Raw genomic sequence first — 17,863 nt, 5'->3', positions numbered from 1 at the left:
TCTACAGTAGCACATGCAGCATAGGAAACAAACAGGAGAAATGGGAAGTCGCTGTGCATCTCTAGTGGCCATCACGGAAATGTGGTGGTATGTCTCATGACTGTGGTGTCACAGTCAATGGCTACAAACTCTTCAGAAGGAATAGGCAAGGAAAGAGAGGCGGTGGTGTGCTCCTGTAGGTCAATTTTGATTGTATTGTGGTTAATGATGGTGATGATAGAGTTGACTGTTTATGGGTGAGAATCAGGGGGAAGGCCAACAAGGTAGATATCCTGATAGGAGTCTGTTACAGATCACCCAACCAGGATAAAGAGACAGAAATCTGGGAGAAGTCTCATGATTGCTCACCCTTGTTCTCTTGGGAAACTTCACCTTCCCTGATGTCTGCTGGAAACATAATACAGCAAGAGAGGAGTCTCAAAGGGGCAAAACAGACTGTCCCCAGGTGCTAAGAGTTGAGTCACTGGGGAAGAAGGCCAATACAGCTGAGAAGAGACATTTGGTTGCAGTTTAGGGAGAAAAGGAGAGTCTATGGTCTTTGGCAGAAGGAGCCAGGCCACTCAGGAAGACTAAAAGGTTGCTGTGAGGCTATGCAGGGAGAAAATGTAGAAGGGCCAAAGCCCAACCGGAAATTATTTTGGCTTCAGCTGTTAAACAGAACAGCAAATCCTTCTGCAAATATATTAGCAACAGAAAGAGGACTAAGGAGAACCTCTGTCCTTTGTTGCACTGGGGTGGGTAACATAGTGATCAAGGATGAGGAAAAGGCTGAGTTACTCAGTACTTTCTTTGCCTCAGTCTTTAGTAGCAAGAGCGGTTGTTCACTGGATACCCATCCTCCTGAGCTGGAAGATAGGGGTGGGGAGCAGAACGAAGGCCCCATAATCCAAGAGGGGATGGTTTGTGACCTGCTGTATCACTTAGACATACACAAGTCTATGGGATCAAATGAGACACACTCAAAGGTACTGAGGGAGCTGGCACAAGTGCTCACCAAGCCACTTTCCACTGATTAGTGGTCCTGGATAAGCAGGGAAGTCTCGGTCAGCTGTGGATTGGCAAATGTGATGCCCTTCTACAAGAAGGGTTGGAAGGATGATCCAGGCAAATACAGACCTATCAGTCTGACCTCGATGCCAGCAAAGGTCATGGAGCAGATTATTAGTCAGCACTTGCGGGACAACCAGTTGATTTGGCCTGGTCAGCATGTTCTCATGAAGGGCAGGTCCTGCTTTACAAACCTGGTCTTCTACAGTAAGGTGACCCAGGCTGTGGATGTTGTTTACTTGGACTTCTCTAAAGCATTTGATGCTGTCTTCCACAGTATCCTCCTGGAGAAACTGTCTGCTTATGGCTCGGATGGGTGGATGCTTTGCTGGGTAAAAAACTACTGGATGGCTGGGCCCAAAGAGTGGTGGTGAATGGAGTCCACTTGGCAGGCAGTCACAAGTGCTGTATGCCAGGGCTTGACATTGGGGCCAGTTCTCATTAATGCTTTTTTAGTGACCTGGATGAGGGCATTGAGTGTTCCCTGGGTAAGTTTGCAGATGACATTGTGCTGGGAGGGAGTGTTGATCTGACTGGGGGTAGGAGGGCCATTATGCTCTGCAGAGGGACCTGGACAGGCTGGATCGATGGGCCAAGGCCAGCTGTATGTGATTCAACACAGCCAAGTGACAGGTCCTGCACTTGGGTCACAACAACCCATGTAACACAACTGGCTTGGGGAAGGGTGGCTGGAAAGCTGCCTGGTAGAGAAAGACCTGGGCTTGTTGATTGACAGTTGGCTGAATATGGGGCCATTAGTGTGCCCAGATGGCCAAGAAGGCCAACAGCGTTCTGACCTGTATCAGGAATAATGTGACAAGCAGGATAAGGGCAGGGATTGTTCCCCTGCACTCAGCACTTGTGAGACCGCCCCCTGAGTACTATGTTCAGCTTTGGGGCCATCACTATGAGAAAGACTCTGAGTTGCTTGAACACATCCAGCAATGGGCAATGAGGCTGGTGAAAAGTCTGGAAAACAGATCATAAGAGGAGCAGCTGAAGGAACTGGAGTTGTTTAGCCTTGAGAAAAGCAGGCTCAGGGGAGACCTTCTTGTTCTCTGTAATTATCTGAAGGAGATTATTATGAGGTGGGTGTTCTCTTCTCCTTCATACAAGTGATAAGATGAGAGGAAATGTCCTCAAATTGCACTATGGGAGGTTTAGATTGGGCATTAGAAGTCATTTCTTCAACATTTCTTCACTCAAAGGGTTATCAAACACTGGAACAAGCTTTCCAGGGAGGTGGTTGAATTACCCCTGAAGGTGTCCCAAAGACACACAGAAGTGGTGCTAAGGAACATATTTTAACACCAGGCTTGGTAGAGTTAGGTAATGGTTGGACTTGATGATCTTAAGGGTCTTTCCCAATCAGAATAATTGTATGTTTCTATGATTCTAATTTGTAGGGAAAATGCTGAGGTTTATCCTGTCAGAACATTGTGTATCACCCTCTGTAAAAATTTGGACTGACTAATAATTTCAGAAAAAATAATAATATACAATAAACCATGTCAAGTAATGTAGAAATATTGCTGAGTGCATGAGACACTGGAGAGCATGATGATGTCCCTACCTGTTCTTCCCTGGGGCCAGTGCACACCAGCTGAGGCTGTTAGTTTGGCATTGGATATTGGTTCACCTTCTGCTTGGCTTGCCTTTGAATGATTCAGTGTCACCTTCTTTTGCACTTGGAGAGCTTCTGAATACAACTGCTGAAGTCAGTGCATTCCTGCAGTGATGCATTCAGCATTCAATAGTGCAGTGCTGCAGCCTGTTTACTTAAAGGCAGTCTGTGTCAGTAGTTAGCACTTGGCAAGTTATGGGTGGAAGAGAACACAGATAGCTCTTAATCCTGCTACAGATAACATTGCATTTAGCATTACTGCTACTACAGAGTCAGTTTAATCAATTCAACAGTCTTACTGTAACCAGATACACTGAAGACAAGGTATTTTTGTAGGTCACACATCTGTAGTGAAAAGCATCTGGTTTATGTTTTCTGAGGTGGGGTTAGACACACATGCATTGTTCCAGCTGATCTCTTCTATGCAGCAGTGCTCACACTTCTGTGAACAAAAACTTGTCCCATTGATGCTGCTCAGAGGCATGAGGAAATATCTGAGTGTGGAGAAGGGAAGGAAGTTCATAGCTTATCAACAGATAGAAGTTAAAGCCAAAGAGTGCCTTGAAAACATCTTCATTTGTGTTTAACTGGTGTAAAAGCATGAAGGATATATCTTATAAATGGCCTGCAGAAAATAGTACAGCATTATCCATATATCAATATTCTACAGTGTGGTTAACGATAGGCTACCGCTTCAAACAACAACTACCTAGTTGTTGTAGTATAATTGTTTCATATAATATGTTTTTATTAAATACTTGATCATGAAAAGCTTCACACAATCAGTAGAAACGTTTTAACAAGTCTCTTGTGGAAATAACTACTAATCTTCTGTACTCTGCCCTCTGGGTTGAAAGGAAGCAGTGTCAGCACAGCACATTCTTCAGAAGAGCTCTAAGGTTTTGCAGCTAAATCCGAGATTTAAAATTTCCCCATGGAACAGAACCAGATACTTCCTGTAACAAGCACATCCTGTCTCAGGAAGTAACTGTGCTGCATTCACGTAGTCAACTTAAAGTTCAGCTTGATCACAAGTTGGAAATGAACTTTTAGTTTAATCTATCTCAGATGCTATTTTTGAAAGGCAAACAACTCCTCACATCCCACTCCAAAACTTCTGCACAGCAGTCAGAGATCTATTTTTTTTTTTTTCAGTCAGAACAAAATGTGGTTTTGTGATGGCTGCAGTCATGGCAATAAAATAAGTATTAAGATAAGAGAAGATATTGACTGATGTGTTTAAATAGTCTCGATCCCTTCCAAACTATTTTTAATGCCTTATGTAGCTATAAAATACTACAATATTAACATGTTTTAAGACTTTTACAAATGACAGTCCCTGTCACTAAAGGACTCTGTATCTTGTATCTTCATTTAGGAAGATGTGTTCAGAGAATGCTGGTACGCTGCCTAATTTGTTGTGCTGTTTGCTGTGCAGTTTGAATCACCTTGCCTCATGTCTTTATTTAGATCAACCATTGTACTCCTTATCTAAATGGAGGACAAAATGAGAACAAATACCAGATGTATAGCCATTAGAAATAGATACCAATACTGTTCTTAGTCTTGCACAGAAATAGTCCATCTGTCATGAAAGAGTCTGTGTCATAAGGCAAAGCTGATCTTTGGCCCTGTTGAGAGTTCAGATTTATCACACTAGACAGCTGCATCTTTATATATCAAAGTGTTTGAAAGAAGGATGGGCATGGAAAAGAGCCTTCCATGGTGCTGCTCTGGTACTAGCAGCCCAATTGCTGCATCAGCAGACTGGAACCACCAGCTCTCCTGAAGCTAGAGATGGCTAAGATCCATTTAGCTTAAAATTTCACTGTTTGCATGGCCCTTCTTTGGAGCAATAGCTGCAGTGTTAGTGGCTAGATGGAAAGTAATAATTTCTGTCAAGCTGTTATTTTACCCTACTAAGTATTTTCCAAACAGTTTCCTTCAAAACTGAAGACATGATTAATTGAAAATGGGAAAAGTAGGACCTACAGAACAACTCTTATCTAGGTTGTGTGCTTTTTTGGTTTTGTAAGAGCTTCCAGTGTGTGCAGCTATAGCATGAAAAGGAGGAAGAAAAGCATTCAAATACTGGTGACCAGAGTTACCAAGGCAGATGGGACTGTGTACGCTTTGGGTTGAGCTCCCAGAGTCATCTGGATCAGCAGCAGCAAGATAGCAATGTTTGGCTTCTCAGTTTTTCCTGTTTCTTCACTACTGAGAGCATATGCCTGAGCATCACAGTCCCACAGCTGTTGTACAAAGCCATCTCCAGTCTCATGGGGAGTAAGTGTGTGCTTGGCAGGGGTTATTTGAAAGCACAGAAAATAGCAGGATGCAGTCTGGTAAATATCCAAACAGTGGTGGTGTGGTATAGCACATTTACTTGTTTCTCAGCTGGCTGCCAGAGCCATTTGGAGATTAATCTGCTGTTGTCAGCCAAAGCCACCCATTCCACTTCAGTTAAGCCACAAAGGAAAACTGTCTTTTGCTGAAATGCTCTTCTGCTAGCTCAAACTCCTGTATGTGGGCTTCTAATACTGAGTACCTTTTGGGTCAGCTCTGTTTAAGAGCAGCACTGTGGAGCACAACTTTTTTAAAATTGTTTTTATTATTCACAATATAAGGGAAAGTGTTTGGTTTTGCAGCATGAAACACAGCTGTGGGATGCAAAGGTAGCCAGGTTCACTTAAGCCAGTATATAGCCACTATATAGTATGTTCTAGCTAAATGTCCATACACTCATTCCTCCGTGTGTGAATCTTGAATTTAGATGTGAAGAACACTATTAAGGAGCAGAGAAGCAATTTCTAAAGCAGCAAATAACTCTAGTGTTTAAGGCACTTTGAAGTGGCATGTGCTACTACATGCTATCAGTTGTGACAGTATCAAGCTTCTTCAGCAGGACCTGCACAAAGCAAAGGACACCTAGGAAGTCCTGAGTCAAAGTATGGGTAATGTTGTAAAACCTCAGATTTTGAACATGCTTTGTAGCATCACCTCTCAGGGCTCTTTTATGTGGCCTTGAAACAAAAGCTGGATCTCTGGCAAACTCAAGGGCGAGAATTTGCCACATCATCTTTAAATACACTTAGAGAGGGGGTGAGGACAAGAAAGGGTTGCTCTAGTGTTGCAATAGTTGGCTCAAGGTGATCAGTTTTTGTTCCTATTTTGTACAGTATAAGTGAATGTTAAGGTTTACAGCTTGTAACTGAATGACTTCACCTCTAGAAGGCTCCAAAGTGATCAGCAGATGATGGCCTGTTAGGGCACTGCTATGTAGGGGATACCTGCCATCCTCAATCCCTGCCCTGGCATCATCTGGTGTGTCACTTGATAGGAAAGCAGTTATGCCCTCAGATCAGTCTATACTGTGGCTGCATCTCAGCTTGGGCAGAGCACACATTTTCTGACAAGATTGCTTTTCTCTGATACGCTTGTCCTTACAAGCATGAAGGAGGCTGCAAATGGGTGTAACACATGCTGTGTATGTCATACTGTCTGCATGTGCCAGCCTTAAAAGTCTGTTGCCAATGTTGCTGGAAGACAGACTTGTGGGTAAATAATGTATAAGCCACTTAATTTTCTATATCATTTTTAACCACAGTGGCTCTGGGAACATCAATGATAAACAAGAGCTTGGAGAAGGGTGATTCACAGCCAATTCTGATGATACTGCAGTCGAGGTTTGGATTACGAGTCATTCCTGAGTGTGCCGAAACCTACTTCAGGAACCTCTCTGAAGCCAAGAACCTGAAAACTAGAGAAGGTAAAAAAAACTTCCTGAATATGACAGATCCACATGTCTACATGTTGCCACTAGCACAGAAAGTCTACTTAAAACTGTCAGTTCTAAATCTTTTGACCAATGTTATGCTTGTCCAAGTGCTTTTTACATGATGCTGAGCTGTTACACAAATGATCCAGACCGCAGTATGTGCTGAAAATGAGTCCAGATACTTTCAGAGGCTAGCTAAGATTTTTCTAGGTCTCAGACTAGCTTCTGAGTGAATTTAGGGCAGCTTCTTTGTGACTTTCAGTAGACCAGTCCATCCTCTCTGAAAACAATATTGCTGTTATTTTTTTTTCCTATAAGCAGAAGCAGAGAAGGGTTAGGCTACACACTTTAGCCTTACAGATTACTGTCAAAAATCTGGCCAGCCTCTACCAGAGTGTTCATAATCAATTTATGGTCCCTGCGCATTGCAAAAGCAGCAGGTACCACCAAAAACTGAGGCTAGAATCTGCCTACAGCAAGACAATGGGATGTTTTATCTTGTTAGCAAATGCAGCCAATATTAGCTAACAATTACATAAAGTTACTGCCAGTGTAGTACATTTTTTTTTAATAGCAGGTGGGCATATTTCATCCTGCAACACACATCCTGAGAAGGCATTTTTCACAACTGACCTTTTTTGCTTTACTGTGGGGGTCTTCGTCCATAAGGAAGTGAGGCTTTTCCTGCCTACCAGGATACAGCTTTGTTTACCAAAGCACTAAATAAGACAATGATGTGTCTACAGGAAATGTCCTTTTATAAACAGTCCCAGTTCCACTTTTCTGAGTGATGGAAGACATAGCACGCACAGTTTCAGGGGCAAGCACTAACCTGCCACATGGGGGTCTGAAAAAACTGGCAGAAAATCTGTATTAATCTCATAGCTGTCTCATTCTAGAAGAGTGATCCTAATCCACCTAATGGGATATTTTGAAAGTATCCTTACTAAAACCTGGCCTAAGATATAGAGTGCCTTTGCATGTAAAATGGATTTGTAGCAACTGTAGAAATGGGAAACAGGTGGAGAGAGGTATAATTAATGAGTGTAACAGGGCATGAGTGAGTGTTAATTGTATGTGTTGCTTTTAGATTCTAATGAATGGCCATGGATTAAACTTGTCATGAAAAACATGTATGAGTACTACTACAACGTGGAAACAGAGGAAGGTACCTGTGTTGCCCCTGAGGGAGTTGTACCAAAAACTTCCTGGTTAACTGGTGAAGAAATCCAGGTAGGTGCCTGAAATGTTTACCTTCATTGCAAATACAGCATCTACATGTGACAGAGAGATATCAATACATAGCAGTATCAAGGCTGTGCTGAGGGGAGACTGAAGACCACTTTAGTTCAGTATCAGCTTCTGACAAGAGCAGCGATTTAAGCCTAAGTGCATACAGTGATAGCACAACCTTCTCTCTGATGTCTGATAATGATTTGGGTACTTCCTAACTAGAAGTTACAGTATTCTCATTAATGGCCACCATCAGACACTGACAGAAGTCTTAGCGCTTTCATATCCTTTTATATTTTTTGGACTTCCCATTGGCCTATGATACGGAATTTCATTATGTATCTGCGGGCAGGCAGAAGCACTGTGCTGTGCTTAAATCTAATCATCTGGCATGATTCTTGTATCTACAAGTTGAGTAGGATGACTGTGATACTTAAAACTCCCTTGCTGTAGAGGTTTTGTATTAGCATAAAATATAGCTTAGAACAACACAGATCTCATAAAACCTTCTGTGGAGTTTGGGGTGTTTTTTATTCTGAGCAACCCATTTAGGTGACAGGTTTACTCTGCTGCACAAACTGTTCAAATCACAGTGTAGGTCCTTCTGCTACTCTGACTGCAGCAATGCTTGAGTGCACTATTCTGTAGTGAGTTCCCCTGAGTCAGCATTTCTAGACATCTAACCTCTACAAAAAGCTTGCATTAGGAGAGCAGAACTCTCCTCCAGCATGAAAAAAAAAATCTCAAACTAGCATACCCAGCTGAATAACTAAGCCTTAATAGGAGTTCATTTACCCTTCATATAAAATTCAGGGCTAACTAAGCAACTCTTCCTCCATACTGATTATAATCTAGGGGTAAATCAGAGGGACTTAAATAGGATGAACATAAGCTGTACAGACAATGGACAGAATACCAACCAAATTCCAGGATGGTTTTGGCTTGAGGTTTTTTTTTGCTTTTAAATTACCTTTTTCCGTGGTCTCTTAACAGAATATTGTTGAACAAGTTACAGCAGATTACAATCGGGAGCAGCTGTGGCTTGCTAATGAGAATCTGATTGTTCAGCTGCAAGCCCGAGCAAGGGGATTCTTAGTCAGAAAAAATTATCGTGAGAGAAGAGCATACCTTCAAAACCAGGAACCATCTGCCATCAAAATACAGGTATTGTCCTAGGAAAAGAAGGTAACAAGGCTTGGGCAGCTTTCTGGATGTGACAGGTGATGTGGCTGATTACCACCACTGATAAAATTCTTAGATGGGTTCTGTCTCCCTGTTTACACTAGCAGCAATTTAAGCTTTTACATTTGCAAATATGTTGTTCTCATTGGAGTAATTGTGTTTTTAAATAGCAAATATCCAGTTCTAAAAGAATGGGGTTTATCCACCTGTAGCCAAAGGTGCTTCAGTGGGAAAAGCTCAGAAATATGTAACCCTGCTTCAAGGTTTTGCATGGTACACAACTATGCACAGTACAAGATCAGATTACATTTGTTGAGTATCAAAGCAAAAATTCTTTGGCAAAGCATGACTTAAATACATTCCTTTCTAGACTACCCCCAGTTGGAAGTGGTTTGCCTCTGCTCCGTGAAGTCATAGCTGAGTAGGGAGTGGCAGTTGTTGTGGTGTTCTCGGGCTCTAACAGTACTTCTTGGATGTTGTCTCTTTGCTGAACTCCTTTAGGAGTATAAAGGAAACTTTCTGCTGAGGGTGTTAAAACAAGCAAATGCATGCATGCTGGTTTTAAGCAGTGAAACAGCACCTGCTATTAGAAGCAATTTCATGGATTCATAGAATGGTTTGGGTTGGAAGAGACTTTAAAGGTTATCTAGTTCCAACCCTCCTGGCATCGGCATGGACACCTTCCACTAGACCAGGCTGTTCAAGACTTCGTGCAACATGGCCTTGAACACCTTACAGGGAGGGAGCATCCACAACATCCCTGGGCAACCTCACCACCCTTACTGTAAAGAATTTCTTCCTAATATTCAGTCTAAATCTGTCCTCCCCAGGCATCAATCTGATACTGAAAAAAACCCCAAAACAACCAACAATCAACCACCAAATATCATAGGACATGGAGCAATAGAGTTTTTTCTTTTTTTTTAAAACTATAATAAAATTATTCAACTATTCATGATGATGAATACCTTTATAATTAGATGGCTTCTCATTTTCTGTCATGATGTTTGAGCCTTACAAAGGACAATGATGTTCTTTAAGGAATTCAGGGTCTGGGTCTGTGAACACATTTTAAAATATGGAGAAATGTAGTAAATAAAGTTGTTCTCTGGTTTATTTTTTCCTATGTGCATTAAAATCAAAATAATTTGTGGAAAGCAAGTAGCGAACAAGGCTGATGTCACTTGCTGGACAGATATGAAGAGCACTTTTGTACTTAAAAAGGGTTTGTTGCTGAGCTAGCAAGAGGAGAATCAAGTGAGGAAATTAGAAGGTTATCTGTGGTACAAAATGATCCTAAGTGGCTGTGGAAGACCAGAGACTTGGGAAGTAGGCCAGGCCAAGAACAATGGGGGTTCAGCTATGTAGAGGACAGGTTTTGGATGTAGTGGGCAAGAACTGGCAGTTTTTCCTGTGTGGGACGAAGTCAGTGACTGAGATGCTAAAGGATGCAAGTATACTGGTAACAAGAGTAAGGATGGCTTCAGGGGAGAGAAGGAAACGTCACTGGATAACAAAGTGTGCACTGAGATTCGCCAAAATTAATAAGATATGTATCAGGGCACCTTAAAAATATAGAGGCAAGCATACTTTCATATTAGTTATCTTTTTACCACAATGGTCATTTTTCTCTAAAAGATAACACTGTTAATGATTTTTCATGTACATATGTGGACTTCAGTATGTATTATTTTCTTATTACTAATATTGATCTCCTGCCTTTTACAAAATAGGCCTTCTGGAAAGGATTCAAACAAAGGAAAAGCTATGTTGACAGACTAAAGGTGCTTCAAGGCAATATTGCTGCTATTGTTAAGGTAAGATCCCACTGCGTTTTGGAGCCTGAGTATGCTTTGTCCCTTGGTTTGGTCCTCTGCCTCATGGAAATCAGATTTTAGAACACAAACTTGAGGCACCAGTGCTCCAGAAATTTGCATGGTGTTGAAAGTTGTTTGATAGCTTAAGTAAATTGCTTCTTGAAAGCTCTGCACTATACTTCTATTAAGCTTTCCTGAATTTGAGTGTCTCTTAACAGAGATTTTCTTACACTTCCCTTCCCATAATACTAAATTAGAAAATATTTGATATGGTAGTGTGCTGTCATTTAAACAAAAGCTGTCAAATATATCTGTTTGAAAAGTGTTCACTTTTCTGAGATGCTAATGGGATACTATATCATAAATAGATTGTAGATCACAGATGGGATATTGCTCTTCTGTCTCGACGTGGAAATAGAAATTATTCCAAAGACAAAGACACACATGGGTTGGAAAGCCTTCAACTCAACTTGCTATTTTTCAGTTGAAGCCCATTAATCTGGTTGCTGGACAGTAGGAGCTCAGTGTTAGTCATGGCCCTGAGCATGTGTGAAGAGCCTGCCTGCAGAAGCAAGTTAAAAGCACACACAAAACAGTCTGTGCAACGTCCATTAAGTTTTTACTTAATTTTTATCTAATTTTCAGATTCAGTCATGGGTCAAAATGTGGCTAGCAAAGAGAGCTTACAGGAAACGACTGCAATACTTCAAGGATCATGTAAGTGCTTTTCTCCATTTTGAACATGAAGCATCAAATCAGGGTAATGTGACTGCATGTGCAGTTTTGGGAGTGTCAGGAAAGAGGGTGGACGTTCTGCAGTGGGCGCAGAAATGTGTCCTAAGTAGTTTATTTTGCCTAACCTTGGTCCTTTCCAGAATGATGAAATTGTGAAGATACAAGCATTTCTCAGAGCAAACAAAGCCAGGGAGGACTACAGAACATTAAGTAAGTGGTAATAGTTAAATGTTTCTTGGGTAAAAGTATGTTACTGCGCTCAGTTTTTGTCTTGTTTGGGGTTTTTTTTGTTTGTTTGGGGGTTTTTTGTTTGTTGGGGGTTTTGTTTGTTTGTTGGGGGTTTTGTTTGTTTGTTTGGGGGCTGTTTGTTTGTTTGTTGGGGGCTGTTTGTTTGTTGGTTGGGGGCTGTTTGTTTGTTGGTTGGGGGCTGTTTGTTTGTTGGTTGGGGGCTGTTTGTTTGTTGGTTGGGGGCTGTTTGTTTGTTGGTTGGGGGCTGTTTGTTTGTTGGTTGGGGGCTGTTTGTTTGTTGGTTGGGGGCTGTTTGTTTGTTGGTTGGGGGCTGTTTGTTTGTTGGTTGGGGGCTGTTTGTTTGTTTGTTGGGGGTTGGTTGGTTGGTTGGTTGGGGGTTTTTGTTTGCTTGCTTAAATAAACCTTTCACCCAGAATTTCTCAATCTCAAAGGAAGGTGCAAGTCTTTGTAAACCAATTGCCTTACACCCAAAACTATTTTGGATAGTCAAAAATAATGTTCTAACTTCTAACAACTTGTCTCTGTAGTTCTAAAATTTTCTATATAGTGATCAGTTTCCTGAGAGCTTTAGGGGTATTCAGTATTATGTCAAGTAATGAGCTTATTTACCTCACTTGTAGTTGGTGCTGAGAATCCCCCCTTGCCTGTCCTGCGCAAATTTGCCTACCTCCTGGATCAAAGTGACTTAGATTTCCAAGAAGAACTAGAAGTAACAAGGTTAAGGGAAGAAGTGGTTACAAAAATTCGATCCAACCAACAGCTGGAGAAGGACCTGAACTTAATGGATATAAAGATTGGACTGCTGGTGAAAAACAGAATCACTCTCCAAGTAAGCAGATTCTGTTTAGAGTCCCTTGGTAGCATGCACTGAGCGCTGTATTGGAGGAGCTCAGGATTACACAATCACAGCACTGAGGCTGATAGCAATCTCAAGCAGAGCCACTCAGAGCAGGGTGTTCAGGAAAATGTCCAGATAGCTTTTGAATATCATCAGAAGTAGAGACTCTACAACTTTTCAAGCAATCTGTGTGAGCCCTTGGTAACCCTCAATGAATTAAAATATTCCTAGTAAATAAGTACTTTCATCATGTGTCTGAAGTAATTTTGCGAAAATACTTTGTGGGAGAGGTGGTTCTCTTGTCCTGAGCGTATGCCAGTTTGATACTGAATGTAACTTTATTTTGCTACTTCCAGACAACAGTAATTACAGATTTTAGGCATCTTTTATGTAGTAGAATGGAGTAGACTTCATATGATATTTGAGACCTTGTTCATTGTTGACTAAATGATGAATGAATCTGTACAGCAGCTCAGATTTCCCAGACGGTCATTGTCACTAAGACATACTGGTGACAAGATAAAGATGTGCACAAGACTGGTTAGAGAACAGATAATACAACATTTCTAATAAGGGCCCTTGGAGGAGTATCACATTGAACATGATTGGGTAAATGTTCATCTTTCTAATTATTCTTCTTTGGGAGAATACATAATCTAGATTTTTGATCATCTGTCTGCAGGACGTGGTACTGCACAGTAAGAAACTTAACAAAAAGAGTAAAAGTCAGCTGGAAGAGATGGTTATGGTTGACAAACAGGGTATCAAAGGCTTGAATAAAGAGAGAAGAAAAAAACTGGAAGCTTATCAACATTTATTCTACCTTTTACAGGTAAATATTAATGCAAAAACTAACATGGGAGCAAATTGCTAAAGAAAAATTAGAATTAAATTGTTTGCTTTCTTTGAGCAATTGTAGTAGTGATCATGAAAAGATTTTCAAAGTAGTGTGCAGACTGCAGGAAAAACTATGATCAATTTCTAAGATTTCCTACATTTGAGAAAAATCCTTCCCGTCTTGAACCACGCAAGGAATATAATTGCTCTTTTCTTGACAGTAACTTCAGTCCACTTCAGGCTGTCCTGAGGCTGAAGAGAAATGTTTTCCTCTATCTTTTAGACCATGTCACTATTACTTTGCATATACACAGTGAAAAGGAAGTTGTTTGCTATGCAACCAACAGCATATGATACATCTGTTCGTGTGCTGGTTTTTCCTCGTCTCACTAAGTTTTTCTAGAGGAATTTTTAGACGTTTCCAGGGCAGATGCTCCCTTACGTGAACACGTATAGTATGCAATGCCTTCTTGGTAGACAGTTACAGTAAATTGGTAAATTGTCATAGTATGCAGAGACCTGATGCACTATTGTTCGCAGACTACAACTAAAATTCTCACTGGTGATACCCACAAATTCCCACTGGTGATACCTAACCATTCGCAGTCTCTTATGTGTTAGCATTTGGGAAAAAAAGTGTAAAGCAAGTGTGGGACAGTGACACTAAATGCTTTTAGTGTTAAGGCAAATGCAGAAACCATGGTCTCCAGAGCGACAGCAGTTTGCCCTGGAAGATAACATTTAATTTGTTTCCTTTGTAGACTAATCCCTCATATCTGGCGAAGCTGATTTTCCAGATGCCACAAAATAAATCAACCAAGTTTATGGATACAGTCATCTTCACTCTATACAACTATGCTTCCAATCAAAGAGAAGAATATCTGCTTCTCAAACTCTTCAAAACTGCTCTAGAAGAGGAGATAAAGTATGTGCAACTTCAGTTAATTTGCTTTGCAGGCAGTTCAATGAGTTTTTCACACCTAAAAGAATTTGATGGTTACTGCTGTATTTTTGTATGCAGTTGTAGAAATTTGTTTTCAGGGTAACGTATTCGTTAACTCAAGCTATTTCAAATTCAGAAAAGAACCTTTCTATAGTGGACATTTCTATATGAAAAACAAACAAAAAAAAATCACTTAAAAAAATTAGGGTTTCCTGCTTTTGTGCTTGAGTACTTAAGAGTGAAGGAAGTATTTTTATTCTTTACATCAATGTATGTTGTCTAACTGGAGAGCGGTAGCTTTTCCAGAAACAATAAAATCTCATTTTATGTGTTTAACAGATTATTTGCTGAACAGGTATTTGGATCAGAATCAGGTATATATATTAGTTGTCACTAACTATGCTACATTCCAGGGACGCTACAACACCACACAGAGCATTCAGACAATAGTGTCTATAATCTTGTTTTATATGAAAGCGTAAGAAGTAGACTGCATAAGTACTGTTTCAATATAGAGAAAAAGGATGGCTTAAGAAGTGTGAGTTTTGAAAAAAATGCATAAGCCAGATCTGAGGATCCTCTGTTCTTCATGCAGCTCTAAAGTAGACCAGATTCAGGATATTGTTACTGGAAACCCAACCGTCATTAAGATGGTCGTCAGCTTCAATCGAGGTGCTCGTGGACAAAACACTCTACGCCAACTCCTAGCTCCAGTGGTGAAAGAGATCATGGAGGACAAGTCCCTTGTAATCAACACTAGCCCTGTGGATGTGTATAAGTCATGGGTAAACCAGCTAGAAATGCAGACTGGTGAGGCCAGGTGAGTGAGGGAGCTCTGAATATTGTACCATTTTAAATGTTCTGGTCTGCCTTCCATGCAGACATGACAAAATGCACTTGTGTCCACGCATCCCTTCCCCATCTTTCTTTAGCACAAATAGAGGCTTTTGCGGACAGGTACTTGAAAAAACCAGGTACTTTACCCTATTCTGAATAGCAAAGGGATCGCTTTCCTGGTCATGAACTTCAAAAGTCAGTTACTTAATCCTTGTAATTATATCAGGTTCTGCCACTGACTCATTTCTAGGCTTTTCACAAGCTTTGTAACAGGATGTTGGTAGCATCTCAAGCTCTTGAGGAGCAATGTTGGGACTGGGATGTGGAGATACAGACCTTAAATTAGGATTCCCCTTTTGTAATTGAGAAAGGTACATGATGGTGTGTGCACCCCTGTTTAAACAAACTGCTTCTCAGAAGGGGGGTGAAAAAAAGGAAGCTAATGCATCTGAGACTTCAGTCAACTTTAACAGCATTTGTTTGACTTTTTGGTATGTTTCAAGTATTTTATTCTCAAATGCATTTAGTCTGATTTAATATGCTTGCTTTGCAGCAAACTGCCGTACGATGTAACCACAGAACAAGCATTAACACACACAGAAGTGGTCAATAAACTGGAATCGTCAATTCAGAGTTTGCGAGCAGTAACTGACAAAGTTCTCACATCCATCTTCTCTTCTCTCAATATGATGCCGTAAGTGCTGACTTTAGGACTCTCCGAGCTGCAGTTCACATGCACAGTGAAGCTTCACTGGAAACTTCTTAATGAAGCACTTTACTGAATTTCATAGCTTGTGATAGGAGCCTCTCAATTGAATTCTCCAGTAGAGGGAGTGGTTTCTCCACTTCTGCTCTGCTTTACCAGCCTAGTGAAAGTGTCTCTGCATTTGAAAATTTGTTTGCCATTACCATCTCATTTAGTGTTTTAAGTGGCAGGAGAAAAAGCCAATAAATTAGCTGACTAGAAAGGTTGTTTTGTGTTTCATCTAAGTCTCTTCAATATTTTTCATTTTCACCTGCATGCAGTTATGGAATGAGATACATAGCCAAAGTTCTGAAGAGCTCGCTCCATGAGAAATTCCCAGACGCAACAGAAGACGAACTATTGAAGGTATACTTCTGAGGGCACACGGCCATCAGCTTGATCTTTTAATGCTATAAGGGATTTCTATCAACACTAAGCTTTCTAAAGAACTGATAACATCAGCATTTACTGAAGGAATTTGGCACTTCTTGGGTTGCAAAGAGGTGGTGGGAGGGGAGTAGCACAGTTTCGTACTATCAGCAATCCTTTCAGGAAGAATTGTTCTCATTTTTTTTTTTTCCTCTCCCTCTCCTGAAGTTGTTAACATACTAGGAAAATAACATATTTTTAAAACCACATTTAAGAAAGAGGAAGAAGGGCTTTTAAAATTAATTGCAAATAGATCATTACATTTAGATGCTTGTTGAAGTTGTAAGAATGGCATTCAGATAGACCGAAGCGTGAGTCATAAGCATACCACCGACACACTGGCCATCACTAACGTACCACAATGGTGGTGCCTCTTCAGAGGGCTTAGCAGAATTGCTCCCAGAGCCTTCCAGCCAGCTGACAGACTAATTATTTTATGCTGTTTATAGAATCACGTAGCCAAAGAATTGCCAGGGTTGGAAGGGACCTCAAGGATCATCTAGCACCAACCACCCTGCCATGGTCAGGGACAAGTGACACTAAATCAGGTTGCCCAGAGCCCTATCCAGCCTGGCCTTAAAACCTTCCAGGGATGCGGCTTCTACAATCTCCTTGGGTAACCTGTTCCAGTGCTTACCATCCTCATGGTGAAGAACTTCTTCCTAACATCCAACCTAAATCTATCCACTTCTAGTTTTGGTCCATTCCCCCTAGTTCTGTCACTATCCAATATCCTAAAAAGTCTCTCACCAGCTTTCTGTAGGCCACGTTCAGATACTGGAAGGTCACAGGAAGTTCTCCTCAGAGCCTTCTCCTCTCTAGACTGAATAGCCCCAACTCACTCTTACTTCAATAAAGTTGCTTCCATTAATGTTTAATGAAATGATTCCATAATTACTAGTTATTAACTTCAAAAGGACTTCCCAATTATTCTTAAAAAGATACTACTCAGCAGTGTGGGAGTTTTTTAAAGAAAAATTATATCCTACTGCCTAGAGAACTCAAACTCGTCAGCTAAAAAATCAATTCTCTTGTTTGGGTGTTTTAACAATGCGTTTGAAATCCTTGCAACCAGTATTTATGGGTTTCTCCTGTCCATCGTTCCAGCAATAACAGCAAAAATTTACTTAACCTGTGGGGGGAGAAAAATCATTTAGCAAATGGGATCATAAGGCACCCAGATGAAATCCTTTCAATGTATAAGTTGGAAGTTCTGCAGGTGACTGCACATAAGATGAGGCAAATTGCAGAGAAGAAAGTCCTGCCTGTTTCTGGTGTCAGGAATGACTTGAAGCCACCATCTGCACAATACAATCTAGTGTTACATCATTATAGAAATCAGTTTGGAAAATATTTTCTCTAGACTTTTAGGGCTGCATGTAGGTCCTTGTGAGAAACAATGGTCCCTTGTCAATGAATGCATTCAGTGGTGGCAGATACCTGTATCAGCTCAGAGAATGAGTCTCTGGAGCTGAACCTTGCAAAAACTAGGAAAAATATTGTATTTGTTGTGCTCAACTCAGTGTCTGACATTAGCTGACCTAAAGCCAGCAACAAATTGAAATGTGG

At 40.8% G+C, this 17,863-nt stretch overlaps 1 protein-coding gene across 1 annotated transcript in view; it reads left to right on the top strand.

Annotated features, from left to right (window-relative positions):
• IQGAP2 (IQ motif containing GTPase activating protein 2) overlaps positions 1–17,863 on the top strand; it is a 66,000-nt gene that overhangs the window by 33,277 nt on the left and 14,860 nt on the right. Inside the window, exons 13-24 of the mRNA XM_054398141.1 lie at positions 6,279–6,440; positions 7,540–7,682; positions 8,676–8,846; positions 10,598–10,681; positions 11,327–11,398; positions 11,557–11,626; positions 12,286–12,494; positions 13,186–13,335; positions 14,102–14,265; positions 14,879–15,103; positions 15,674–15,814; positions 16,147–16,231. Coding sequence (XP_054254116.1) covers positions 6,279–6,440; positions 7,540–7,682; positions 8,676–8,846; positions 10,598–10,681; positions 11,327–11,398; positions 11,557–11,626; positions 12,286–12,494; positions 13,186–13,335; positions 14,102–14,265; positions 14,879–15,103; positions 15,674–15,814; positions 16,147–16,231 — 1,676 coding nt within the window. The remainder of the gene's footprint in view (positions 1–6,278; positions 6,441–7,539; positions 7,683–8,675; positions 8,847–10,597; positions 10,682–11,326; positions 11,399–11,556; positions 11,627–12,285; positions 12,495–13,185; positions 13,336–14,101; positions 14,266–14,878; positions 15,104–15,673; positions 15,815–16,146; positions 16,232–17,863) is intronic.

Source organism: Indicator indicator, chromosome Z (assembly GCF_027791375.1).
Source record: "Indicator indicator isolate 239-I01 chromosome Z, UM_Iind_1.1, whole genome shotgun sequence".
NCBI classification, from domain to species: Eukaryota; Metazoa; Chordata; class Aves; order Piciformes; family Indicatoridae; genus Indicator; species Indicator indicator.
The sequence above is the reverse complement of the archived record's forward strand: the minus strand, read 5'-3'. Positions and strand labels throughout refer to the sequence as shown.